General features: G+C 34.6%; 2 protein-coding genes across 6 annotated transcripts; one reads left to right on the top strand and one right to left on the bottom strand.

The window, feature by feature from the left end:
- On the top strand, positions 1 to 10,416 carry LOC116296797 (uncharacterized). Of its 2 annotated transcripts, none has more exons than XM_031704887.2 (5): positions 1 to 248; positions 433 to 824; positions 3,334 to 3,507; positions 4,006 to 4,085; positions 10,280 to 10,416. In XM_031704887.2, the coding sequence occupies exons 2-5, from the start codon at positions 470 to 472 to the stop codon at positions 10,298 to 10,300; spliced, it is 630 nt and encodes a 209-aa protein (XP_031560747.1). In that variant the 5' UTR covers positions 1 to 248; positions 433 to 469; the 3' UTR covers positions 10,301 to 10,416. The 2 variants fall into 2 exon arrangements, with proteins under 2 accessions (XP_031560747.1, XP_031560746.1); XM_031704886.2 differs by lacking the exon at positions 10,280 to 10,416 and adding an exon at positions 5,342 to 7,060 and having other exon boundaries at positions 3 to 248.
- LOC116296795 (sodium/potassium/calcium exchanger 2) lies at positions 6,110 to 24,521 on the bottom strand. Of its 4 annotated transcripts, none has more exons than XM_031704885.2 (10): positions 24,409 to 24,521; positions 24,230 to 24,305; positions 14,409 to 15,581; positions 12,123 to 12,228; positions 10,854 to 11,299; positions 10,290 to 10,409; positions 9,776 to 9,895; positions 9,246 to 9,382; positions 8,286 to 8,526; positions 6,110 to 7,335 (listed from the first exon to the last, which is right to left on the bottom strand). In XM_031704885.2, the coding sequence occupies exons 3-10, from the start codon at positions 15,252 to 15,254 to the stop codon at positions 7,327 to 7,329; spliced, it is 2,025 nt and encodes a 674-aa protein (XP_031560745.1). In that variant the 5' UTR covers positions 15,255 to 15,581; positions 24,230 to 24,305; positions 24,409 to 24,521; the 3' UTR covers positions 6,110 to 7,326. The 4 variants fall into 4 exon arrangements, with proteins under 4 accessions (XP_031560745.1, XP_031560743.1, XP_031560744.1 ...); XM_031704883.2 differs by having other exon boundaries at positions 12,123 to 12,231; positions 24,409 to 24,519; XM_031704884.2 differs by lacking the exon at positions 24,230 to 24,305 and having other exon boundaries at positions 12,123 to 12,231; positions 24,409 to 24,519.
- Between the last annotated feature and the right edge of the window lie 2,389 nt (positions 24,522 to 26,910).

Raw genomic sequence — 26,910 nt, 5'->3', positions numbered from 1 at the left:
ATTTTCTTCTTCATTTCTGAGTCTGGATCTGGATTTCACCGAAAACGTCCTAGAAATCTAAGAGATGAATTTGACCTCGTATAACTTTACTTGGTATATGATGCTGGTTTGTTTACAAACTAGCAAGACGTTGCTAAGTGGTATCTAAGCACGTGACCAAGTCCTGCAGTGGACCTTTGCTTTGAAAGAACTCGCAAGGAAGTGAAAAACTTGTTCAATGGAATAGCAAGAAATTTCTTTACGAAACGGTAAATCTATTTGGTCTTATAACTTCGATAATGCAAAATAGTATCTGTATGTCATGTTCATGAAACTGGACCGGTAGTTTCTTAGGGAGTTGTATCGGCGAAGCATTGAAAACATCGATAACATTGTTAGTAGTGAAAACATTGCTAATTCGTAGATTGAGAAGATTTTGGGATTTCTTTTCAGCCTTTTGAAGCCGAATTCTCGGGTATCTCTACAAAAAATGTTAGCACAACAGTGTTTCGTGTTACTGCTGCTGCTGATTATGTTTCTTCGCGATGGCGAAGCCTGGATGAGAAGGCGTCGTAGAAGACGAGCACCGCCACCATGTCATGCCCGTGATTGTCAACTCAGCGAATGGTCACATTGGTCAGTATGTTTGCATCGATGTGGCAACGCGGAAACTCGTTATAGAACAAGAACTAAGACAGCTGATGAAGCCTGCGGAGGAACATGTTATTATAATTTCAGGGAAGAGAGCAACTGTAACATGTATCCTTGCCAGAACGGAGGGACACCTTCATATGGACAATGCAGTTGTAGGACTGGGTATACGGGAACATGTTGCGAGCTCATGAGTAAGTACATTTATATTTATATTTCATATTTACTTACTGCAAATTTTAATCCCCCTCAAAATAATCTAAAATATAATCGATTTTTACACCTTTTGAGAAAAAAATAATCGAAAAAAAACACACAAAAAAAAACAAAAAACAAGTCAATGAAATGCCCCTAGTGTTATTTTTAAGCAAACCAACCTTTGGTACGTGGATAATAGTTGCACTTTCCAGAGATTGGGCTCACTGCGTCCTTAGCAGAACGATTATTAAACTTTTAATGATCGTCTGCATATTCAGACCCCTCACGATAATTCGTTTCTACACTTCGTGTATCCACGAGTTGAAAAGGCAAGCGAAAAAAATAATTTCTTGGCAATTTTTAAGTTTTGAAGATTTCTCAACTAAAACAACTGAAACAAATTCTATGGATTCAAAGTATTCGCTATCTTTGTAAAGAATCATCCAGTGATTCTCATCAGATTTAAATTTGCCGGACGCGTTTGTCTTTCCTCAGCACTGGTAGCAGGCGCAGCGCCGTCTGGTTAGGGGATTGAGGGGAGAGGGGATTGGGGGGCGAGGGGATTGGGGGACGAGGGGATTGGGGGGCAAGGGGATTGGGGGGCAAGGGGATTGGGGGGCGAGGGGATTGGGGGCTACGAATGCTACGGCACAGAATACGAGCAAAACGGGTCATTCAGTCAGTTTGAGACGGGTGACAAGCAGTCACACCATGAAGGCTCAAGAGCGGAAAATCAGTAATTTACAAAATCGTTTTCATTCGCTAGAAATTTCTCACAAAGGTCACTAGCGCAGGGACTGGGGGGAAAGGCGGGCACGTGCCATTTTAAATAGCTAGAGTATGAATTTACGTATCAGACCAGGGAGGTCAGAAAATAGATCCATGAAAAATACTCTTCAAGTATAACAACGTTACTTGTGTAAATCGATGATTGGTTAAATATACTTCAAATATTAAGGATTTGAATAGACTTTCTAATCAAATTCATGTTTACAATAAAGACTATTCAATACAGAGTTTTGGAATCCAGCACACTTGGAGACTCTGACTCGGTAGCCAGCCAATCAGCGCGTGCGTTATATTTTAAATATTTTATAATCTTAAGAAATGTGAAGAACAAGAACAAAACAATGCAAGTTGTTAAAAAAAGTTTATCTCTGATATTGAAGAATGTCATATTCTTCAACATCAATATTTCTGATATTGAAGAATATGAAATTCTCATATTGTTCATCAATCTTTAAAATTGTAACAGCGCAACGCGCCGGTAAAACTAATTACCACATTAATTAAGCTACATTTTACGCATGTATTAGCATACTTCTATGTATACGACGGCGCATTTTAATGCGAAGTTGGCTAGTTTTACCAAATAAGGCGTGTAAATGCTTGTTGGGCAGCAAAAAGCACGTGCCTAGAAGTATGCAAATACATTAAATGTGGCCATGGCTACATATTAAATATCTTCTCAAAACTATAAGCTTACCTTACAGCCACCCGAACGCCAAACAGCTTAATTCACCAACTCCAGCGATGTTTAACTAGTTTAACTAAGCCTTTAACGGTAATAAAGTAAAGCAAAATGTCATAACATCGACACAACATCAAATAACAAGCTTACAAGGCGACCTTGCTAGAATGATTTCGTCTTGCACACTTGATATTAAGCAAGTCACAAAATATTTTCACAAAGTATTTCCAGCTCAGTTTTTGAATAAAAGACTTGCGCTTGACATTTTTAAAGCTTGAGAAGTACGAGAATGAGAAATTCTTCGTTATGCAGATGGACTTTTTAGCGAGATTTTCCAACTAAATCATTTCCTTACCTTCGTGTCCTTCGTGCAGCTTTGCTTCAAGTTGCTTTGCTGTTCGTCAACTTTTGAATGGATTGTAACAAACGTTGTGATTGGTTCCGATTCGTTAGCTCATTCTAAGGAGAACATATAGTTCCATCATCAAATACTTTCAATTTTTATCTCAATTCAATAGTTATTTTGTAAAAGCATAAAAATCACTTTCAGTTATGAGGATCAAATATGTGGAAAGCACCAGAAAGACTAGTCAGTCCTCAGTTGACTGAACACATATAAAATCCTCTGTAGTATTCATAGCAATAAAACTTTCAAAAAATACATATTTCGTCGGCCTGCTTGCTCTTTCGAATAATAGTGCTTATTTTTGAATATTATCAGCTGCGATCAACGTTTCCCTCCATTCTTAACTTATAAATTCTAATTCGATTAGAAAGAGCTTAGTCCAGACGCTGTACCCTCTCCTTTGCCGCTCCGCTTTTGTTTTTAAGCTTCCTGTGTCGCGGAAGGGGAGGGTCCCTCCCCTTCTAAGACACAGGAAGCCCAAAAACGAAAGCGGAGCGGCAAAGGAGAAGGTAGAGCGTCTGGACTTCAATTCAATTCAAAACACTAAAACGCCAGCAGTTATATTTATTTTTTTCTAAATTTTAAAGTTTATCGGTTACACTGAGGGTTTACACATTTTTAAAATCAGGTGAAAGGAAACCAAAAGGTAAGGAGAATCCAACAAGATCACAAGAGTCGAATGACAAGAAATGCTCGATTGGCTGTGAATTAGGGATTGCATTCGGTTGTTGTGCAGTGTTATTCGGTATATCGGGGATCGGCTATTATGTGAGGAAGAAGTGGAAGCTACAGGAGGACCAAGGTAATACAAATAATAACATCATAGTCATATTTATTCTAATAATAAATATCGCAACGCCTGATCTGTCGACATATCAATCAGCCAATCAGAAAGGCAAGCATTTAAATCGATTTTCATTTTAAAAAATGACCACTTACGATCAGTAATTATTTCTTTAAACGTTTAATAAAAAAATATACTTTCAGTCAGAAATACAGCCAAATTTTCAAACTTGCCTAAAATGGACTTGAAAAATAACGATTTTTTTTTTGTATATTCGGTGGAAACGAACATTACTGAATTTTCCTTGAAAAACATGCTGAAACGTATGGTTGCGCAACCCTTTTCTCTAATGTGCACCATGACATTTTAGCGAAATTCTGCTTTAATTAACGTGATCTTTTTTTGATATTCATCTAAGTTCAAAGCAGTGAAGGTTTTGGAAGCGAATAAGGTCCTGTTTTTAGTCCTAGTAAAAGTATACGAAATATGTTTTTTTAATTTATTTTCTAAATACAGTACAATCTGTGACTTTCGTACGTAATCTGACTGTGGAAAGAAAGGATGGCACAATAACAGTAACAGAACAACATGTAAAGGTGCGGTATTAATACGGGCAACAAAATCGTGTAACTTGTTAATGAACATTGTTGCGTTGCAAGCTGCAGATTTATATACAGTCAATGTCATTAAGGTGGCTCGGTATTTCCAAATGGCCGAATCGCTTATGTCGATTTTGGACTCATAACGTTTGCGCCCTTTAAGCAATTGCCATAAAACTTTACTAACATCTAAAACAATCATTTAGTTATAATATGGTATATTCTGATTGCATTTCAGTTTAATAATTTGTAAGATGTAAGCGATTAAGCAAATGCACTGTTTTCACAAAACTCGATTTTGCGAAAATTTTGGCATCCTTTTAGATAAACATAACACACAACCTGGCCAAGTTTAAAGAAATTCCTTGGCGCTGAAATACCGCTACAGAAAGTTCACCTAAATTCACCATTGTGATAATCTTTTAAAATACCGTGCCACCTTAACCTTGTCCACCGAAAAAAGACATTTAGACCAAAAGAAATATCACGTGTTCTCACGAACGTTCGGGCATAAAACAAACGCTGAAGTACCGTTCTCCATCTTAAATCCTCACTAAATGTTCGGGACATTCTGGATTTTCGATTCACGAGTTGAATTTTACATTTAAAGTTCAGGTTGACGCACACGAAGCAAAGAATATATAATGAAACACGTGATATTTCTTTTAGTCTAAAATATGTAAATGTGTAAATGTCTTTTTTCGGTGGACAACGTTAATGACATTGACTGTATAAGTTTTCAGATTTTTAAGGAATAGATGTAAAAATGCAAATTAAGATACCAAAATCTCGCATGGAGATCTTAATCTGGACTCCGATTGCCTATCATTTGGGTCTTGATCAGTGTTCTGATTCGTTGAACAGTTCGAGAATAACATTTCTATGGGACGTCAGCTAGTATACTGAATTTCTCATGGGATCGGGGGGAGAGGAGAGGGGGAGGGGGAAGGAGGAGGAGGAGGCTTACTTCCTACCTCAACAACTAATCTGCCAACTGCAACAGGGATACAGAATTCAATCAGGGAAAGGTCACAAAGATATGAACTTTTTCTAATTAAACTTTGTCTGCACGTTTTTCCGGCATAGTTTCTCCTGTGCTGACACTTTTTTAATGTGAATATAATACATTTCAAGCTTAGCAAGCAACATGCAGCAAAACTTATTTGAAATAGCTCCATAGTTTCTCTGTTTCTCAGTGTTTGGACTAGTCAATAGATTGCACGACTAAACTTTTTTTCATTCATTTATATTAGATCGGCGGGCGTGGAGGGAATAATCGTTTCGATAATGGCACACGAGATTTTTGCCTGCCTGGCTGCCCTACATCGGATGAATGAAGAAATCTGATAGCGCTAGTGCTGTGGAAGAACACAGTGAATGATGACCACAGTTGTGTGCATTGATTTGTCATATTTCGTATTTTCAGTGTTCTCAAAAAGTCTCTTAAAAACCTCATTAATAATTCATGAAGGAAACAACATAGAAATCATGACGCTATGAAGGTTTTATAGCTGATATAGATTCGTCTTCATTTGCATAAAATTTAACTTGGATTTTCTCTATCAAACTAGGTTCATTTCGCGAATTCGGTACAATTTTAAGAAATTTAATAAAAACTCACAGCTCGTGTTTTATACCCGATAAAAACACTCCGGCTGGGGCTGGAGCAGTGAAATTCACCCGCACCAAAGGCAGCCCAAGCAATGTATTTGTGGTGTATATGATAGCATTTACAGTCAATGTATGGGACGGAAAAATATGTAATTAAAAAAAATTTGAACATACTTTGCACTTGTGTTGTTGTTATGGTATTTAACGTCATTCAAAAACAACTCAGAATGACGTTAAATAGCATACAACACAGGTTATTTATTTTTAATCACTTTTACAACAAACAGAATAGACAACAAGGGAGAAGGGGTCAAATTTAATTCTCGTAATGGGTTGCCGGGCAAGCGAATCGCCCCACAGCCCTCTCCAAGGTAAGATTTAAACCGTCTCTAAGAATAAACTTCAAAAAATTAACATCACAATCTAGAAATTTTATTGCTTTTGTATTTCAGTCTCAATCATAGTTAAAGCACCAAGAGACTTCTAATGAATGTATCAGCCTCTCGGAGAAACGTTAAACAAATACTTTCAATTTCAAAACCGTTGTCGGGTTCAAAAACATAGAACATAGAAGCTGAGAATAAAATGGTACATGGGAAGTATGTTGATAAGATGTATCTAGTCATATAACTTGTGGAATATTTATACGTTGCAATGACAGAGATCATGCATGGAGGCTTTTCGCATGTTTCATATTGACTGTGTATCTCAATTGAATACATCAGAGTTTTTCATTTCCCAGAATACCTTTCAGCATTTATATTCTATAATTTGAACCCGAGGCAATGATTTTGCAATCGAGTATATATAAATATTATTGATAACGAACGCATATTAATATCTATAAATCGCACGAATGGAAATTCTTTCTATTTACATCAAATAATAAATATATCTTACAAAATCCTCTTCTTTATGAACATATTTACAAAAAGAAAAGTGTATGCATGTAAAATAACGACTGGCTTTTGAAATATTCACCTAAAATAGTTCAATCTATGGCCATAAATCAAGCCTTTGTCAGTGATAATTCTAAAGCTCCTGTTCTGGTATCGTGGCCCGTCAAGTCCCTTAAATTTGAATGCGCACGCAACCTTGAGAAAACGTTCAAGGAAAAATACCCTTTTAAACTTGTTTGAAACAGAAAAAAGAGCTTTTAATAGTTTTCACCAGTACTACCACAGCAAGCCCAATATAGAGACGATACCTTTTTTAAACGGGCAAAATGTTGCACTGTTCATCCAGCTTCAACATGCATTGTAGATTGTCATTGTACAACTAAACATTTTGAATTGTTATCTCAATCACGTCTTGTTTTGAAAAATATTTTACATCCGAAATAAACGTGTTGATATTGACGAGAGTGCAATAATAATTTTTTTTGTGTGTGTTATTTTTAAATAAGAGTTCGAAAATTGATTTCGTTGTGTTTTGTTTCCAAAACATTCGCATTCGAAGTGACTGTGGAAAATGAGAGAATTTATCAAGGTGGAGAGAAATTACCCCCAAAGAATCATCGTGCATTGACACACATTGCATTGAAAATATTTGACCACAAGTAAGGATTTCCATGGTCCATAGTACGTGTTGTTTTGGGTCACTGTGCTTACAGGATACCACTTCATGGTCATACAATCTAAAAATCAAATGATTTGAACATAAGTATCTTATTTCCGTCGATTCGAGGGCCTTTGTCCTCATTCTTAAATGCTTCAACAAATTCAAATTCCATCTATGAGTTAGCCATGCCCTCATATAGATCAGCCAAGAGGTTGTTTCAGGGTTCGATCTGTGAGTTAGCCGTGCTCTGACTGAGATCAGCCAAGAGGTTGTTTCAGGGTTCGATCTGAGTTAGTCGAGCCCTGTGACTTAGATCAGCCAAGAGGTTGTTAAAGGGTTCCATCTGTGAGTTAGTCGTGCCCTGACTTAGATCAGCCCAGAGGTTGTTTCAGGGTTCGATCTGAGTTAGTCGAGCCCTGTGACTTAGATCAGCCAAGAGGTTGTTAAAGGGTTCCATCTGTGAGTTAGTCGTGCCCTGACTTAGATCAGCCCAGAGGTTGTTTCAGGGTTCGATCTGTGAGTTAGCCGTGCTCTGACTGAGATCAGCCAAGAGGTTGTTTCAGGGTTCGATCTGAGTTAGTCGAGCCCTGTGACTTAGATCAGCCAAGAGGTTGTTAAAGGGTTCCATCTGTGAGTTAGTCGAGCCCTGTGACTTAGATCAGCCAAGAGGTTGTTAAAGGGTTCCATCTGTGAGTTAGCCGTGCTCTGACTGAGATCAGCCAAGAGGTTGTTTCAGGGTTCGATCTGAGTTAGTCGAGCCCTGTGACTTAGATCAGCCAAGAGGTTGTTAAAGGGTTCCATCTGTGAGTTAGTCGTGCCCTGACTTAGATCAGCCCAGAGGTTGTTTCAGGGTTCGATTAAAAGTCAAACAACATGACTGCCAACAAAACCCTTGTATGTACTATTACATGGACCAAATCACGGAGCAGAATAAAACGTACTATAGCTTTCCGTCTTAGAAACAATGCGAGAAAGTTTCAAAAGAGTGTAGGTAAACTGATAAGTCAACAATTACCTCATACTTACTTTTATACATGGAATTATTTTATACTCCAGGAGGAGCGACATGATTATGAAGACGATGTATAGCAAGAACATCGCAGCTCCAAGTAATTTAGACATTCGCCATTTTAAGATAGCAATGGATAGTACCACCGCTATGAGCATACCAAACAGTAAAACAATCGAACACAACAGTCCATCGCTGCTCACATTTACTGATTTTCCTAAATTAACGGCGCTGTATAAAAGCCAAGGAAGAGGAAGACTGAAAAAAGAATTAAATAGGGTAAATTATTTTTGCTTCTTATCTTTAGTTCTGGAAAGCGGGAAAATGGCTGGCGCGAATGTTCTGAGGAGAAATTGGCCGAAAAATGGTTGGCGGATATGTTCAGAGAAATTGGCGGGAAAAAGACTGACACATGTTTAGAGAAATTGGCGGGAAAACGATTGACGCATGTTTAGAGAAATTGGCGGGAAAACGACTGACGCATGTTTAGAGAAATTGGCGGGAAAACGACTGACGCATGTTTGGAGAAATTGGCAGGAAAAAGACTGACGCATATGTTTAGAGAAATTGGCGGGAAAAGACTGACGCATGTTTAGAGAAATTGGCGGGAAAAAGACTGACGCATATGTTTAGAGAAATTGGCGGGAAAAAGACTGAAGTGTATGTCTAGCGAAATGGCGGGGGAAAACCTGACGCGTAGACACTCTGACGCGTATGTACGGATAAATTGGCGGGAAAAGGGCTCAGCGTATGGAGAAAACTATGGCTTAATAATCAGTTACGGTCACAGTAACGGCACAATACATTCGTACATACAATGAGCTTTTCACAGACTAAAACAATTGGCTGTAATAAGATATAATAATAATAATAATAATAATAATAATAATAATAATAATAACTTTATTTCGCACAGAATTCAGAAAGCTAACCACTTATTTACACTGAAGCTCTGCGCAATGATATGACTAACTTACCCAACGGTGATGTCGAAGAGATTGCTACCAATAGAGCTAGACACGGCCATGTCTCCGAATCCCTTCCTGGCCACCAGTACACTGGTTATCAAGTCTGGAATACTGGTTCCTCCAGCCAAAACTGTCAATCCCATTATCTAAAAACAAGGAAGAAAAATGGTTGATCAAGTTTTAACACAGTTAATTTTCCTATGTCTAAATTATAACAAAAGGAATAGTGATTGAGGAGAGTCAAATATAGCTTCGTTTAGTACTGAGAAAAAAAATTGAAAATGAAAATAACTGGGTTCATTCTGGTGGGGTTTTTTTGCTTCTTTTTCCGTCTTTCTTTTGATGTCTGTCTTTTTTCTTTCTTTCTTTCGAAAAATTTGGAAAGATCACATTATTTCCAACATATTTAAGTGAGAAAAACTTAATCATTCAATTTTTTAGATATAAGGATTGGAGTTCAAGCTATGTACTCTCCTCACCCCCACCCCCACAGACACGCACACCATGCTCCATCATGCAAATATGTAACTCCTACTTACCACTGAGTGAATTCCAAATGTGTCTCCAACAACAACGGCCCACCAGAGTGTTAAATAAGAGAATATCCCAATCCAGAAAATTGATACTATAAATGTCCACGGGTAGAACTTCGATTTTTCCTAACACAGAATAGTATGTTTAAACACCATATCGATCCGATCACCACTAATTAATATAATAAGTTGGGTAACATAATGAAGGAATTAGAATGAATGATTAAAAATTGGCCATGAATGAATGAAGGAATGAAGAAACAAAAAAATGAACAAAGTAACAAATGAATGAAAGAATAAGTAAATGAATGAGTGAATGAAGATGGATGGATGGAGGGGGGAGGGAAGGGAGGGAAGGAGGGAGGGGTGGATGGATGGATGAATGTTTTATTAAACGAATGGATGGATGGATGGATAGATTGATGGATGGATAATTAAATAAATGGAAATAATAATAAATAACAATTAATAATAATGATGACGATAATAATAATAATCATAATATTTTAGGAGCACTTACTGGTTTTCTAACATCAAACATGGAAAAATACAGTGGAAACATAATAGGAGCTTTGATAATATACACCAGGCGTTCCTTCCATCCCTCAGGCCAGCTGAGATCAATAGGCTTGTCGTCAAACTAAAAACAGTCAGGAATTGAAGCTAACAAGCTCAATACCATATTGAGAAAGAAATAACACAAGACATGTGGCCATGTTGGTCAATAAAACAAAAAAGACTAATGTCAAGTATTTTGTGAGCACAGCAAGGACACTCAAATTGTGATTACTTCCTGAACTTTCTACTAATTTCAAACCCTATAAAATGGAGCATTGAGTTCAAATACACCGAATTATCAAAACAAATCTTATTCCCAATCAATTGGCTCAAGGGATGATTACAGTATGTATCAAATAAAAGTGACAAAACAAGTGCTTTCAATATATCATCTATCTTCCCCTAAATGTCCCACAATTCACTGCAAAGCCTACCTAACCTAGTTTTTCCTCAACATAAGAATGACTAATACTCAGCATATAATCTGAGACAAACAACATAAATGAATCTGATCTGATCAACTTACGTCGTCTATGCTATCAGCCTCCTCAACCACAGATTCTTCCTCTGACATTTTTGTCGTAACAGCATTTTGAGATACTTTGGATGAATCAGATGCCCTTCTTTTATTATTATTATCTGCGCACATGCCAGGTATAGTTGAATCTATACATACAACATGGTAGCTGCTAGAAAAGTCTTGTTCATTAACACATGATCCATTCCCAAGATCTCTGTCGGGAATGTTTCCATTCGAATGGTCTTCTTCATTTGACATTTTCATCCCATCTGGAAAGTCGACATCAGTTTGGGTTGTCCCATTTTCTGTTAGGTGCTGAGAACCTGAAGATGAGGGTTTTTTCTGCAGGTCTACTGTTGAATATTTGAGCTCTTGGTCTTGTTGCTTTTCAGGTGCTTCATCAGCTGTCATTGACATCTGTTTGATATGTTTTACTCTCACAGCTATAGATGCTATAACACATAATATCAAGCAAAACTCAGTTCTCAAAACACCAACTTATTCTATTTTATTATACATTTTACTCACACATCTCAGTACTGATTGGCTGAAAAGGTTCAAAGGTTTTTATTTACACAAATACATAATACATAAATTACAATAAGAAAAAATGGAAAGGTGAAGGGTGCAAGAGAGACAACCCAAGAGGGTAAAACAAGGTACTCTTGCACCCAGGACTAATTAACAAATAGATAGTATGAAGCGTGGAGATTGCATTATAGAACAATCCTGAGTAAGCCACCCCTCTTTCTTCAAATTAATGATAATGATAATGATAATGATATGATAAAGATAAAGATAAAGATAAAGATAAAGATAAAGATAAAGATAAAGATAAAGATAAAGATAAAGATAATGGTAATGGTAATGGTAATGATAATGATAATGGTGATGATGATGATGATGATAATGATTTATGATTTATTTAGCACCCTTTCTATATGGACATAATCAAAGGCGATTTACATTGAGTTTTGTGAACGACAGATTGCTTTTATGCAATTTACAAGCATGAGAGATGGTTAGTATGAAGTGTAGGCACTGAGGGTGGTCACTGCCAGGGTTTCTGTACGTCCTCAGTGGTCCTTTTATGTTCCTCCAATGTTGGTTAGTAATGATGAGTGTGGAGAGACGGGACTACCATTTAAAGTGGTCATCCGAGCCACTTGAAAAATTCCTGGTAAAACCTTCATAATAGTCACCCTCTTCTAAAATTCCTGGATCCACTACTTTAATTTTTTGATGTTCTTATATAAATAATTATTATCGACTTACCATCCCACAAAGGATCCATCGAATTAACAACCAGCTGAAAAGCACCATAGTGAAAGCATGGGCGTTCAGCATTTTGTTTGGCATTGGAGCCCAGATATTCTATTGCCTTCTGGGAAAAAATAAAATGCATCACAATACTGTCATAGAGAGAAATACCAATATTCTAATATATTGCAATGTGCCAAAATGTCCTTAAAATAGCAAACTCTTGATAACAAATCCATGTAGCAAGACAATAGTGTACAGTAGCTTTTGACTCCCCAATTACACACACACATTTCGTTAGTCACTGGCTTTTAAGTGTTAGTCCCTCTCATAAAACAAGGATAGATAGCTTCAAAATCCAATCCCCCAGCAAAATTTGTTGGAAATTTATCTATCATCATACTGATTAAATCCATAAGTAATTTTTTAGAATACAACTACATTTGTTATTATTAATACATAAACTAAACTCTTGAGCTTTTAGGATAATACAATTGATGTTTATATGTGATGTTTCTAAATTCTAATTCGATCTTTGGGCTTTCACCTAGTTTGGAGCCTATACAGTAGCTCTGTTGTGATTGTCCCAAGCTGTGATACAACCGCGAAAAGCTTTGTAGATATGCTAAACTTGTTCAAGTGTACTATTAATGAAAAATGTAGAGAGTACAACATATCGACGACTCTCAAAACTCCAGTGTATGTGGGCTTCTTCTCACTTCTGAGGTCAGTAAACAAAAGCAGAAATTAAAATAACGAAACATGCAACTCCTGGATTCAAAAGCTCGCATTCACTAGAGTTTTAAGAGTCGTCAAAAGTTAATCATGAGGCGACGCACATCCCAAACATGTCAAAATATCTGCTGGCACAAACAATGCATTAATAACCTCCCAAGTTCATTAGTATATTTGTCTGAAGCAAAATTTATTTGCATAAAAATGTGTACATGTTTTTCAACATGTTTATTTGTACTATTAATGAACAATGAAGATATACTGACAAGTACAAAACATACTTTTAGCATGAGGCACTGCACATCCTAAAGATGTCAAAATATCTGCATACACAAATAATATCGTTTCAAGTTCATTAGTCTGTTCCTCTGTTGCATAATTCATTTGCATGAAGATCAGCTTGCATATCAGAAAGTTGAAAAATCTGCCCCCACACATAAATTTATAACAGTAAGTTAGTTAATCCCTGGCTTAACTCATGCTTTAGGTTTCATTAAAATAGGGCTTTTGTTGACATAATTTGACCGGTCCTGAAAGTACACAAATCATGCCAAACAAAAGGACTTCATGATAATAAAGCTCCATTTTGACAACAGTTCAGTTACCTATACTGATGATATGGCCACTTTTAATGATTATTGACTTTCTTAACTCTCCCAGCTAGACCTAAAATCTAGTCTTTAGACCACGATGCTATTACAGCATGGTTGACGGCACTCTCTAGTGCAATAACTATAAATCTCGTTAACTCACATTGAAACTAACAGGCCTCATTAGTGATACTTCAGTGACTTTATTTCAATCAGTAAATGAATTTTTATTGCACTAGGCTGATAATTTTTCCAAAGCAGAAAAAAACACATAACGAGTATATAATACTACAGCAAGATGACATAATACAGATACAGCCTTTCTTAAGCTTACTGAGAAGCTTACTGAGACTAGATCAATATCTAGCTATACTGATATATGAAAAGTAACATGGTCACTTAGCAACCGATAAAATTATTAACGTGTAGGAAGAAAGAAAAAGACATTTAACTGTAATATCAACAGCAAACTTAAGAATATCAAGCTTTACAATTTTTCATGTAACAAACAATGAGAATAACATCCAGGTGGCCCAAGGGTTAATTAACTGAAATTTTCATTGAAAACCCGAATATGAAAACGTTTTGAAGGTGTAGTAAGCATTCATGAACTGAACGGTCGGACAAAACAAGTCTGCCGTCTAATTATGAAGAAAAAAGGAAAAAATGTTTGTGGTATTCTGACAAAGATAATAATTGATTTGTTTTTCAGCAGGAGGTGAAAAAAATCATAATATTGAGCTCATGTTTCGAGTCTTATCGTTACATATACATTACCTTATCGATGGTATAGTTTGCCTAAAGCAATATATATAAAGTATCTTGTTCTAGCAATATTTGTGGGAATTTTAAATCTGATAACGACGATGTTTCAATTTCATCATAGGTTTTAATCCATTGGCGATTTTAAATAACGTATACTAATTTTTTTAAGGCTTGTATAATTTTAAGGAAAAAAATTATTGAATTATCTTACCTCTAGGTAATGTTCTGTTCTGTGGACTCCGGGATTCGCCAATCCTGGATCCCTAACATCCACTTTACTGACTTTATTCGATCGTAGGAAATTTTTTACTATACGTTCGATCGTTCGATTGTACTTCATAAAAATAGCATAGAAGACGAAGAAAGACAACAACAGCAACGACTCCCACCATTGGATCCAATCGCCGATAAAAAATATTATTAACAGGAGTAAAGAGAAGCTGTAGAACATACAGTCTCGAAAAAGCGGCCACCAAGTTAGCTCGAGAACCCCTTTTGAGAACATCGCGCACATCCCAATTACAAACAAGACATTAAAAACAGCAGACCCGACGATCGTTCCAATACCAACATTTGAGTTAGGATCTGCAAAAGTACCAAAAAAAGAAGTAAATAGCTCTGGAGCGCTGCCTCCAGCAGCCATAAACGTAGCTCCAGCAACATCTTCGGAGATTTGAAGTCTTTCTATGATGACAACAAGCGAGGGCACGAAAAATTCATCACAAGCCAATGCAATGGCAAGAAACATATAGCACATGCCAATAATATGTAGTATTACGGCGCCTTTTCTCCTCTGCTCTAAGGTGAACATATCCTCTGGGTATTCGCCTGGTGATTCAGTAGGTTCAGACGCGTTTAGTAGTGAACGATGGTGAAATATTCCTTGGTATGTGAGAGAGTTCTTCTCACTTGTCATCGTACTTATATCGAGATAACACACCAGTATTCCAAGGATCACACACACAACCAACGAAACCATTGGCACTATATACGAAGAAACCTTTCTACGCTCAGTTCTATACACTCTGTTAAGCTTTCTACAAGTTAAAATACGCATTTTGGGTCCAGCCTTCGTAGCCTTTCACGGTAGTTTTATAGTAATATGTCAGGACTAACGATGCACGTCACGTTGACTTCCTCCTCCTCTTGCACTTAAATAGATTTGGCAAAAATATAAATATTTGAGGGTCTTTCCCATGTTCTTTAACTGGAAATCACGGCTTATAGTTCTCTAGGGCTAGATTCCGTGCTTTTCACTGCTGTTGCGACGTTCTCATGTCAAGCTGTAGATAGATCCAGCGATCGTAAATATTCCACTCAACCACGGAACTAGAATCGTGAACCTCGAAGATTCTCTTAGGGTTAACTTGTCTCCTTGGGAAATCTGAAATGAATACAGTGATTATAAGGCATAGATCAAAACATTTGGACATAAATAGAGCTCGTGCTATTCAAAAAACACTGCTCTCTGATCATTCTATTTTCATCTTAGCAACTAAGATATACACAAGGCCATAATGCTTTGCGCGCCCGAGTACGGACCGAATTCGCGCATTTTTAACCGTGTGCTGCATGAAACTCTTTTGAATTCCCTAAGTACTTTCTTAACATGTGTGTAAATTAAGCGTCTTTATAGTATTCTTTCCAAGGTTTTAAAAATTATGTAAACAAGAGAGAGAGAGAGAGAGAAACCAAATCGATGGTAAAATGGTATTGAAAATAAATCGGCTACCAACCATCGGATTAACTGGATTAACAAAAATATCCTTAATGCTTTTTAAAAACTAAAAGCAGTAATGTGAATTAAGACCAGTGCTTTGACTTTTGCACGGAAGACGTGACAAATAAACTGACATAAAGTCAAACTTGAATGGCGATGAGAGGAAAAACGCTCACATCATTTGAACGTCAATCTCTTTGGCGAAGAAAAATAGACTACAAAGGATTCAGTATTTCTAAGTTTATCTTTATAAAAAAAAAAAGGAATTATATATACAATTTGTTTTAATTCCAAACACTCACTAATATATGAAAGAATCCTAAATGCACATTTTTGGTTAGAAAAAGTTTCTTATATAATAAATGCCGCTTGATTTCAATTTGCATTTAGAACCTTCTTTTGTGACACTTTATTTGGAGACAAATTACCCACAGAAACAATGACGGAAAGTAAAATTTGATAGCATTGTAAGAGGTTTTTTCGTTTATTCTTTTCGATTCCATCATCGCGATTACGATGGACAAATACCATTAGTAAACTTGTTCAATGTCAGGTTTCCATGGTGACGATCTTTGTTAGCAAAAAAGGTTTCCATGGGTTTTTCATCGCGTAATGAATGAATCGGGATCCTATTTTCAGGAAAAATAAATCTGATCTAATTGATTTCGATAAGCTGGATAAGCTTCGATTTGGTTGCGTTCCGTGGCGTCAAAGTGGGGAAGTTTAGTATAACCTTGAATGTGCTATTTACACAATTGTTCTTAAAGCAACACAATCGGCTTCCAGAAGAAAATATTTGGGGAGAAAGGGCAAAACAGGAACCAGACGAAAGAATAACCAAAAACAAATTACAAAACTTATAAACGGTTAATATCATAGACATCGCAGAAGCTTTTTTACATAATGAATTATGGAATCCCAAAACCTCTAACGACCGAATCGATTCATTAATGTTTGAAAAAATATAACAAAAGTTCAGAATCAGGTTTTCAAGGGGTTGCAGTTTTTTCGTTCAGTGTAAATCATATGACGCATTCATTTAGCGACAACAAACTGTCTGCTTCATTGCAGAATGAATACGATGAAGTATTATAGACTGCGCAAGAGTGATAACTTACTGTTAATGACAAAACCGCCGTCTGATTGGATTGGATGTAGACCTCATGTTGTAAAAAAACACAGGGATATTAGATAGACAAATTACTAAATATTTTTTTAACGTTTTAAAGCAGTTTCGACTTCACTACACCAATCTCGTAGCCAGAACCCTTATTTCTTATGTGCATGCTCGACGATATTCATTTCAGTAGAAATATAAAGAATTGGTATAACCTGCATTTAATAGACCTCTTCGGCTTGGGGTAATGTTTTCCCATTTCAGACCACGTGTCATTCCCTTGAGAATACGATGCTTTGTTGAGCTGTATCCATATTCATGTGTCTTCTCATGTGCAACCGAGCGCGAACTTTAAACAAAGAAATAATACTCTAGGGAATGACAAGTGGTCAGAAATGGGAAAACATTACCCCAAGCCGAAGAGGCTATTGAAACAAGAACCCAGTCATCGCATCAGTATAACACTTTTCTGATATCCCGACATGGCTTCTCTCAGCCAGAACGAGTTAGCCAATCAGCGAACACTTTGTTCAAAGCTTAATATTTCTTATTCTAGGTTTTCAGCAGTCGATGAACAACAGCTTTTAGATAAAAACAATATCTTTTAAAAATAGGTTTTTTTTTGGAAATTATTTCGTTTTGACATGAGTTGTTAGAAAGCCACTTGGAAATTTTCGCGGTGACAAACAATGCATTAGTAATAATAATAATAATAATAATAGTAATAATAATAATGATAATAATAATAATAATAATAATAATAATGATAAATGATAATAAATAATATTTTATATAGCGCTAATTTAAGACTCAAAAATATTTAAAAATTTAACGCTATCCTACTGCTATAAAATATAAAAATACTTAAATATTCTGAAAAAAACATGATTTTAAAAACATTACAAAATTTTATTTATTTATTTAAAACGCTGATATAAACATACTCAACAATATTATTAAACATTTCACAACATATTATAAGCATTCAAATTGCAAATATTGCGCGCCTAGATTCCTGAATCACCTGTTTCAACCTAGATTTCCCTCATCCACAAATTCAAATTGAAGTATTGTGATTGGACGGTTCATATTTTTTAGCCTTTTGATTGGTTCATTCTGAAATCAGTGCTGTAGGCAATCAATTAGATTATTTGTTAGTGTTTTCAAAATGGAATCTACACAGACACGGTACGTGAGCAAGTCGTTACGTTATCGTAGTAGATATGGTATCCTAATCGTCCTAGCAAAGCGAGAGATCCATAGATTACTTCTATACCATATAGATGTGATTCTCGAGATATAGCCAAGTGACAATCGCCCCTCTATAGGCGCTATTTTCTGTGAACGGTCGGGTAAACTTTGTATTTCAAAGCCTTAAGAATGTCGTCAAGTCCTATAAAACTAAACTTATATTAAGTGCTACACTTCTCCCATTTAGTGTTGAGTCACTCTCGTATGTCTCAAGACTTCTTTATTTTTTTAAATACAGCCAACTTCGGCGCTTAATACTAAGACTGAAAAAACCTTCTCTTTTTGTATCACTTATTAATGTATCTTTTTCCTTCGAGCGAAAGATACAATGCTCAAGGTAATGGCTTGCTGTGAGAATGGTAATGAAAACTGCCAATTAAAAAAATATAGTATAAATATATGTAAAATCATTCAGCTAGACTTAAAGCATATTCGTAGATATTGGAGTTGTAAGACGAAGTTGTTGTTGTTTTTTTTTTCAAAAAAAAAAAAAAAAAAGCGTGTATGTGTGTGCTGAACTTCTTAGTACTGTTTGAGCGATTATGGAAAATGAAACGGTGTTCTTGAAAGTTCTATTGAGCTGAAACTGCAAGAGACAGATGAATTTTTAAAATATAGATGCAAGTACTTTTTTTATTGTTATTTTTCATGCGCCTGCTTTGTTAACACGGCTTGATACTTTGGAGAAAAGCCTTAATAACTAAATATTATAGGCAGAAAACCAATCAAACAAAGGATAGTAGAAAGAATGTGATGAAAATTAAATCCAGGGAAAATATTCTGTTTACTCGTAACAGGTGAACGACAGATATTGTTTGCGGAAAAGGAATAGTCTTTTGCCATGGCAACTGGTGGATAATCTTCTTTTTTTTCTTTCTTTTTTTTTGAAGACAAAGATACAATTTTAACCCGAACTTCTGTCAGGTTCCTAAAAAGAACTTACCTTCTTTATTTTATATTGTCGAGCTTTCATATTAAAAATATTTAGATTTTTTAAAAAACTATTCATTATACTAGCCGTAAATCTATGCCTTATGTAGTGTTGACAATGAGACCTAAAGAGGATAGACGACTTAGAATATCTTCCTGTTTTTGTAGGAGATTGTTACATAAAGATACATTGATAACAACAATATCCTGAATAGCGCCACCGGTTGACATTTAGGAAGTATGGTAGCTAAAATCGATGACCAATGACACGAAATGGTTTTCTTCCCCCCCAAAAGACTAATAATAATGATTAATAATAATAATACTAATAATAATAACAATAATAATAATGATAATAATAATAATTTTATTTAAATAAACCTTAGTATTCTATGCATGTCTTAATAGAAATAGAAATACTCTCGCTCCAAAGCTACTAAAGTTCCAATGCTTAATATTTTAAGATAATGATAAACAAAAATAAAATGAAAAACTATAGGATTTAAAGTTCATAATCTCAATGCCATTATAATAATATATGTTTTTTATAATGATAATAATAGTAATAATAATAATAATATAATAATAATAAAAATAATGATAATAAAACAAAAAGACTACGACTTAGTACAGTACAAAAAAGGGGACAAACATATATCATTTTCCCCCCTTATTTTCTTTCTTTCTTCCTTTTTTGCATGCAAAGTAAATAAACAAAAATATTATTTAGGATTTAACTTTAGTATTTTGACATTTGAAGGTTTTTTTCCCTTGGATTTGAATGAATTCCTGGCAGCGTCGAGTAGTCATTAGACGGTTGCAGTTACCGTATTAAAGTGTAAGTTAGATGCCCAGTAATATAAAAAATATTAACAATAAATACGTGGAAAAACTACAATTCGATCACTGGTCAAGCAAAAATAAAGCACAATACATCTGTCGCTACCAATGTCATCAAAGAAATGGGTCAGAACATTTAGTATTTAGGAAAAAATTCTTCATCAAACATGTCTTAAAGACGGATTTTTTATTAAGCAATCTTTTGCCAATATTGCTTCAAAATGTTGGAAATGAATTCACGTTTTGTATCTGAAGCTATGAGAGCGATATTTAGCCACATATCCATGCAGAAGGATAAAATCCTATGCAAGTTCAATTCTAAAGATTTAAATTGAAATTTCGAGTTCAAAATAAAATAATATAAATAGCACTGATGAATATGATAAAATAAGCCAGGCCAATAATAAGTTATATAAACTAATCCGGATTTTGCTTATTTGATAAAACCTTTTAATAATGTAGGTAGCTAGGTAAGTCTTTGGTCCTGGGGAAAATCACAAATTTTCGCCAAATTAATACTTTTGGCATGCAAATACCCCATTAAAATGACTATTTTAATACAATTAAACACAGGACAAACAGACCAGTCAACCGCGAGCCGAACTTCTTAGAATGAATTGATGCTTGCTCAAGTTTATGAGTTTTTTTTGACGAAGATAAGTTGGTTATTGTTATTGAACTAGTAAATACGCATGAAAGTGCTCTAAATGTGAAGGCCAGTTGGTTAATCTGATTATAGCATCAAATCTTTAATTTCCTCAGTGCAGTTTCAGTCGGTTATCATGTCAGTTAATCAGTTTCTAAGTTCGTAAAGGCAACGGAGAAAAATACATTAAAAACCATCCACTTTTTTACGTGTTAATCCAAAATTTAAGAATTTCGTTTGTATTTAGCTGTCCGGTTTTTAAGTTCAAGGTAATTTTGACAACGGTATTTAATTTACGATACGCATGCGCATTCGAAAAGCAAACAGCATTTGTCGAAAAATAGATTCGGTTGCTTGAGGATGTTCTGAAACGGCACAGCACACGCCTTTGTCACGGTACGATATTTATGACTTTCTTTAAACCAATCACAGCGCGCGGGGGGGGGGGGATACACACAGTCTTACGAATTTTTGTTTTTTTTTTAGTTTTCCTGTTCATTAATTTGGTATATAAATAAATACTTGTCATAAGTATAGGATATACAGATCCGCAAAAAAAATATTTAGAGATTATTCAAAACCGAACAACCAGAACGTAACATGGATATGGTTATCTTAGACGTCTTGGACGTAATTTGGTATATATATATATAAATAAATACTTGGACGTCTTGGACGTAATTTGGTATATTTATAAATAAATACATGTCATAAGTATAGGATACAGATCCGCAAAAAAAATATTTAAAGATTATTTAAAACCGAACAACAAACCGAACAGAGTTAGGATACAGGATGATGAATGGGGAGTAGGGTAGGTTAAAGTTGTAGTGTACAGGTTTGCCATGACGATAACGCTGAAACAGTAGCTTCAGGAAACCAAAACCCAATATATTTTTGAACTAAAAACGATGAATAAGATATATAAAAAGGAAACAGTTGCATAATGAAGACTTTCCCATTTTTGGGATTTTTTGTATCGTATAATTCTAGTCAAAACTATTATTTGAAAAGTTTATGAATGACACACTGAATAATAATACAAAATTTGGCAACAATTTGGGGTCAACAAACTCTGATAAGTCAACCTTATTGAAAAATGCTGATTTTGAATGACAGGATATATAATTGAGAAAAAATTATCTGTTGAATGTTGGCAGGTTTTTTTCAGTTTTCTATAAATAGGATTCGATTAAAAAGAATGTAACTTTAGTTAACTAAAATTATTGTTTTCCAAACATCTTATAGATATGTTATAAAACAGGCTAATGGTGAACTTTTAAGATGAAAAATCCGTCAGGGAAACGTGATTTAATAAGTAGAGAGATAAGATAAAACAGTATTGTTTACCTAACGAAATACGATCGGGTAAAATAAATATTAAGTTTGTTGCGAGTAAACAAAAAGATATATTTGTAACATTAAGGTATAGCTATCATTTTAATTATGTCGAGATAAATTGTTTTGCAAAATTTGTATTATTTATAGGACGATTTCCTTCGTCATTTAAATCAATAATTTTTTTAATGTTTTGCACTTTTTGAAATTTTCAATTTTTACGAATTATTTTATATTTTTCAATGTTATTCAGATACTGGGTCGAAAGATTTGAAACTAGTAATTTTGTCAATAAAGCAGATATTTTTACCGTTTTAAAGAGGTAACATTAGAAGATATTTGATAATTGAAATCTTAAATTTCACAGAGTAACATCAAATTCTTTCAATTTTTTTAAGGAAAAAGGAGGTTTGTCAGTATAAGAGCTCCGAGTGTTGTTAATATTGTAATGACGGTTTGGCCATTATAGCGTAAAAATCTTTGGTTTTTAATGCTTAGTTACTTATAGAAGTAACGAAAAATGGTAGTTCAAGTTTGACTATAACTGAAGAAATAATCTCAAGCAAAAAAAGCTTAATAAAAGTCGTAATTCCTGTTTCTTATTGGGCGAGAAAACTATCAAACGAAAACCGAAAATGAATGTCGTAATTTGTGCTTCCAATTTGGAAAAAAAATTATAACTGAGCCAGTAGATTGAAAGTTTACAGTGCGGCCTTCGCGACAGGTGCAAAATGGCTTGCTAAGTTTTTCATATCACTTTCAATTGCTAAGGACAAATAAATTCATCAAATCGGTCTGAGTAAACCTTAAACACCTTCACAACCTCTTTTACACACTGCAGGGAATCCAGTTTTAAATTTCTACAGTGTAAAGGCTGGGAATAAGGAAAATTTGGCTTAAAGTTATAATTATATTAATAATGTAGGAAAAACAGCGAGCGCCCAGGTAATACAATTAATTAAAAATGAATTTTACTGTACTTTTTTTAATAGCGTCCTTTTGGATGAATTCATGCGAGCAACAAACATGAACAAACCATAAGAAACGAATATTTTGGAAATTGTGGAAGTAATGTTTTTATTTTAAATTTGATATCTGAGAACTTCAAGTTCTTCGACGAAGGCATAATCTTTAAAAAAGGGAAAAAATTGTAGAAAAGAAGAAAAAATGAATGTTAAGAGGGTAAGACTAAAATAAAAAAAGTAAGGAAGAAAGATAGAAAGGAAGAAAGGAAGAAAGGAAGAAAGGAAGAAAGGAAGAAAGGAAGAAAGGAAGAAAGGAAGAAAGGACTAAGATCGAAGGAAAGAAAAAATGAAGAAAGAAAATAAGAAAATAAGAAAACTGAAAAAGTAAGAAAGTAAGAAAGAAAAAAGAATTAAAGATTCAAAAGAAAAAACGATGAAAGCAAAAATATGATTCAAGCCAAGAGGATAACGTCTAAGCACTTAGAACTGAAACCTTTCACGTTTATAATCAAAGCTGATATAAAAGAGACTGAGATTGTACTGATAATATCGATACTTTAACAAATCAGAGCAAAATAAAATCGGAATAAAATGCTTATGGATTCGCTCGACATAGCTAAAGCAAGGAATTTTGAAGGATAATCTTTTCAAAGTGTTGAAAAGTTACTTGATCGGCATAATCTGGCCATTCTCAGAGCTATATCCTCACAAACTGTCACAAAAACGTTTTACTTGCGTCCGGATATTTACACAACTTGGGTAAAAATAAGACACAAAATGAACTCATACAATATTCTATTTTCATAACTTTGTAAAGAAATAAATAAAATGATGAAGTTGGTTAAAAATGTGGTCAGAAAGAGACTAGAATTTTCGATATTAAGTTCCTAAGGAATTTCATTTTTTTGTATTAACGACGTAGCTTGACAACCAAAATTTGACATTGAAATCAAGTTCTCAATAACGATCTCTTCAAATTTTCAATGCTTGTGTCACCAAAATGATTTAAAACTCTCATATATTAGAATGGAATGGAGAATTACTTATGAATAAAAAAGGTAAAAACAATTTATTGGCCTTTAAGTTTTCTTCATCCTTTACAGTTATAATTGCCACTCGCGCGCACATCAAATAAATAATTCTTAAATTCTTAATAATGATAAACTCGATAATTTTAAGACATAAATTCTATTTTTTCGATAAGGGATAAGATTTTTTTGCTCACCAGTGTTCTTGGGAATATTTCAGTCGTATATTTCAGACTCCAGCCGTAGTTTCAACAAAAACGATTCCTACTTTTCCTAAACCAGTCGAGATGGGAAATTTTAAGTTTTGTTTCTGTGAGTATTAATTACTTCAAGAAAGACAACTGGAAAATAATACTTCGATTCCACTACTTCTTACCTTGTTTTGAAGTATACTTGATAATGATGGCCGAGGATTAGCTCTAAGAGCGAAGTCTAGAATGTTCGTACGGCTGACCACATATGTAAATACGAATATCGGCATGAATTATTTATTCCATTTAAAAATGGATGTTTCAAAAACAACAGAAAGCATGGTTGCAGAGTAAGAAAAGTATCGAATCACCGACTGTGGCTCGTCAAGTAAGACTTTTGTACACAAAATATCAGATGTTGTTTCCGAGCGATTCGTTCCAAGATAATGTTTTTACTATTTAAATTCTAGTGAACAGGAACGGATTTTCCTAATCAAGGTATCGAAAATGACGAATTATTTAACTTTAATCAAACCCAAAACCATAAATAATTTCGGGCTGAATAGCTTGGCACAAACACAGAAGTATTGTTAGTGCATATGATTCCAAGGAATTATACAAAACTCGTTGAATTATTAATTGGAGTAAAAGCAGTCCATGTCTGTAATGGTTTCGACAAATGCAGCTTAAGTGAAAAACGCGCGCTTTTTGGACTTCAAAGTTTATGAAAAGCCTCAAATTAATAAATAAAAAGAAATTTAAATGTGTTATGTAAACATAAAAAGGAAATTTGCTTTTCAGTAGAATATTTCAGCTTATAGACTTATAGACTTATCGACTTTAAAATATGTTATCATTGATGTATAGGTTTGGCTGTCTAGAATTGGGCATATTTTCTGACTAAAGCACTCTCTTTGCCAGACAAAAAAATCCCTTTAACAGAATAATAAAGAATAAAGATAAGAATGACTGAAATAAGTCATTAATGAAGTGGGCTTTTTTTCTGAATTGAATGCATTTTTGACCGGTAGTAAAATAAGCGGAATTTATTTAAGAAAATAGAATGAAATTGGAAATACTTTTATTTGACAACCGGGTTTTAATTTTTAACGTCACTCGACTATTGTTAATCGCTGATAAATTATTTACGAAATTAAAGTAAAATTCAGCAATTTATTTTTCAATTTCAGAACTTATGAGAAATACCAGGATTTTGTGCTTCACACTTCTCAATTTTTTAGCTCAGTTTCGTTTTGAATTTCGCTTTAGCGCTTCCAATTGACACTGAATCTTTCGAAGAATCATATATAAAAGTGTCACACAATAATGGAAGTCTCGCTTCATGAAATTACATAAATTGTTGCAAAAATGTTGCAAAGGAATGGCAATTTTTTTTGCTGCTCAAGAATACAAAGTTTCTGAAAGGCGCGCAAAGGAATATTTGTCAAAATTGACAATTTCCCAATATTCTATCTCGTTAAAATGAAAAATAAAACTAAAACTTCAAAAAACTTACTAATTCTTGAATACTTTTTAAAAAATAGCAAGTATTTCAAGTTTTATTTTTTCACGAAACTTTCCTATAAGTTTTTACTATTAATTTTTATACATTCGAGTAATAAAGGCTTTTCCCCGAAAAACCTCCAACAATAAAGTATTTTGGCTAAGAAAATAAGGATCGCAGAGGAGTAATTAACTAAATAAATTATAATAGACAGGTCTTCAAAGCAAAGTTAGAAAAATAAAATTCAAATTTATCTTTATCCACTGATATGTGTAAATATAAAAATAAAAATCTGTTTTATTTACTAGTGTCCGAAAGATATAATAATCGACATTCTTATACAATAAACACAAATAAAATCCTTGAATAAAAATTAAAAACACTTATATTGACCACTTGCTCTAATTATGTTCAACTCGTAAGAATACTGCATTCAATCGTTGTGTGAAAATATTATTTTTCACACAACGATTAATTGAACTTATTTTTACCGAATTTCTGTGTCCGTTAATAAGATTATATTCAGACTCGAGAGCAAATCAATGGCTGGCAAGTCTAAGGAGAGTTTAATTATTTATGTTTTCCTCTCATTAGTTTTCAAGTCCAGCCCGGCGTAAAGGAACAATTTTACCTTTCGTCGAAAGAACTTCGTAAACTCAATTATGAACAGTTTTCGACAGAATTTCTTGCTTTGAGAAGCATTTGAAATCTGTTCCTAAGAAATTAATCTCGTACCCAGAGCCTGCGTTTCTTTTGGCCTGCGACGAAGAACGAGGGCTCTGGCATAATCCATTTTTGGCGCATGCGCAGTTTTCCGGAAGTGAAACATAATCAATGAAAATCATACTTTCAAACCTGCTTTCAAACAGAGTTCTGTATTTACTTTCGATCAAAATAAGAATTAAAAATGAGGAAAATTTTTTTTTGGCAAGTCTTTTAACGTATGCGCCCTTATACCGGAAGTCCAAGAAATCCTGGTCTCAAAAAATAGATTATGCCAGAGCACTCGTTCTACGCCGCAGGCCAGAAGAAACGCAGGCTCTGGGTACGAGATTGCTAAGAAATAATTTAGCTTTTGTACACGCGTGCGCAAGGTTGTGCACGAGCTCGCACGAGCATGCTCAGAACCAGAGCTTGAAGAATTTTTATCTTGATGACGTCACGAAAATATCGTTCTCACCCC

Source organism: Actinia tenebrosa, unplaced genomic scaffold (genome assembly GCF_029948245.1).
Source record: "Actinia tenebrosa isolate PJP-AT-01 unplaced genomic scaffold, QUT_ActTen_1.0 PGA_scaffold5__44_contigs__length_20552954, whole genome shotgun sequence".
In the NCBI taxonomy this organism is placed as follows: domain Eukaryota; kingdom Metazoa; phylum Cnidaria; class Anthozoa; order Actiniaria; family Actiniidae; genus Actinia; species Actinia tenebrosa.
Note: the sequence above shows the minus strand (reverse complement) of the source record. Positions and strands in the feature narration are given on the sequence as shown.

Bases quoted from the DNA above. Each gene is read 5' to 3' on its own strand.
- LOC116296797 (XM_031704886.2), top strand. From the start codon at position 470: ATGTTAGCACAACAGTGTTTCGTGTTACTGCTGCTGCTGATTATGTTT. The intron at 825-3,333 runs GTAAGTACATTT...TTTTAAAATCAG, and splicing joins AACATGTTGCGAGCTCATGA to GTGAAAGGAAACCAAAAGGT. The intron at 3,508-4,005 runs GTAATACAAATA...TTCTAAATACAG, and splicing joins GAAGCTACAGGAGGACCAAG to TACAATCTGTGACTTTCGTA.
- LOC116296795 (XM_031704883.2), bottom strand. From the start codon at position 15,254: ATGCGTATTTTAACTTGTAGAAAGCTTAACAGAGTGTATAGAACTGAG. The intron at 12,232-14,408 runs GTAAGATAATTC...ATTTTTTCCCAG, and splicing joins GAACAGAACATTACCTAGAG to AAGGCAATAGAATATCTGGG. The intron at 9,896-10,289 runs GTAAGTGCTCCT...ATTCTGTGTTAG, and splicing joins TGTTTGATGTTAGAAAACCA to GAAAAATCGAAGTTCTACCC.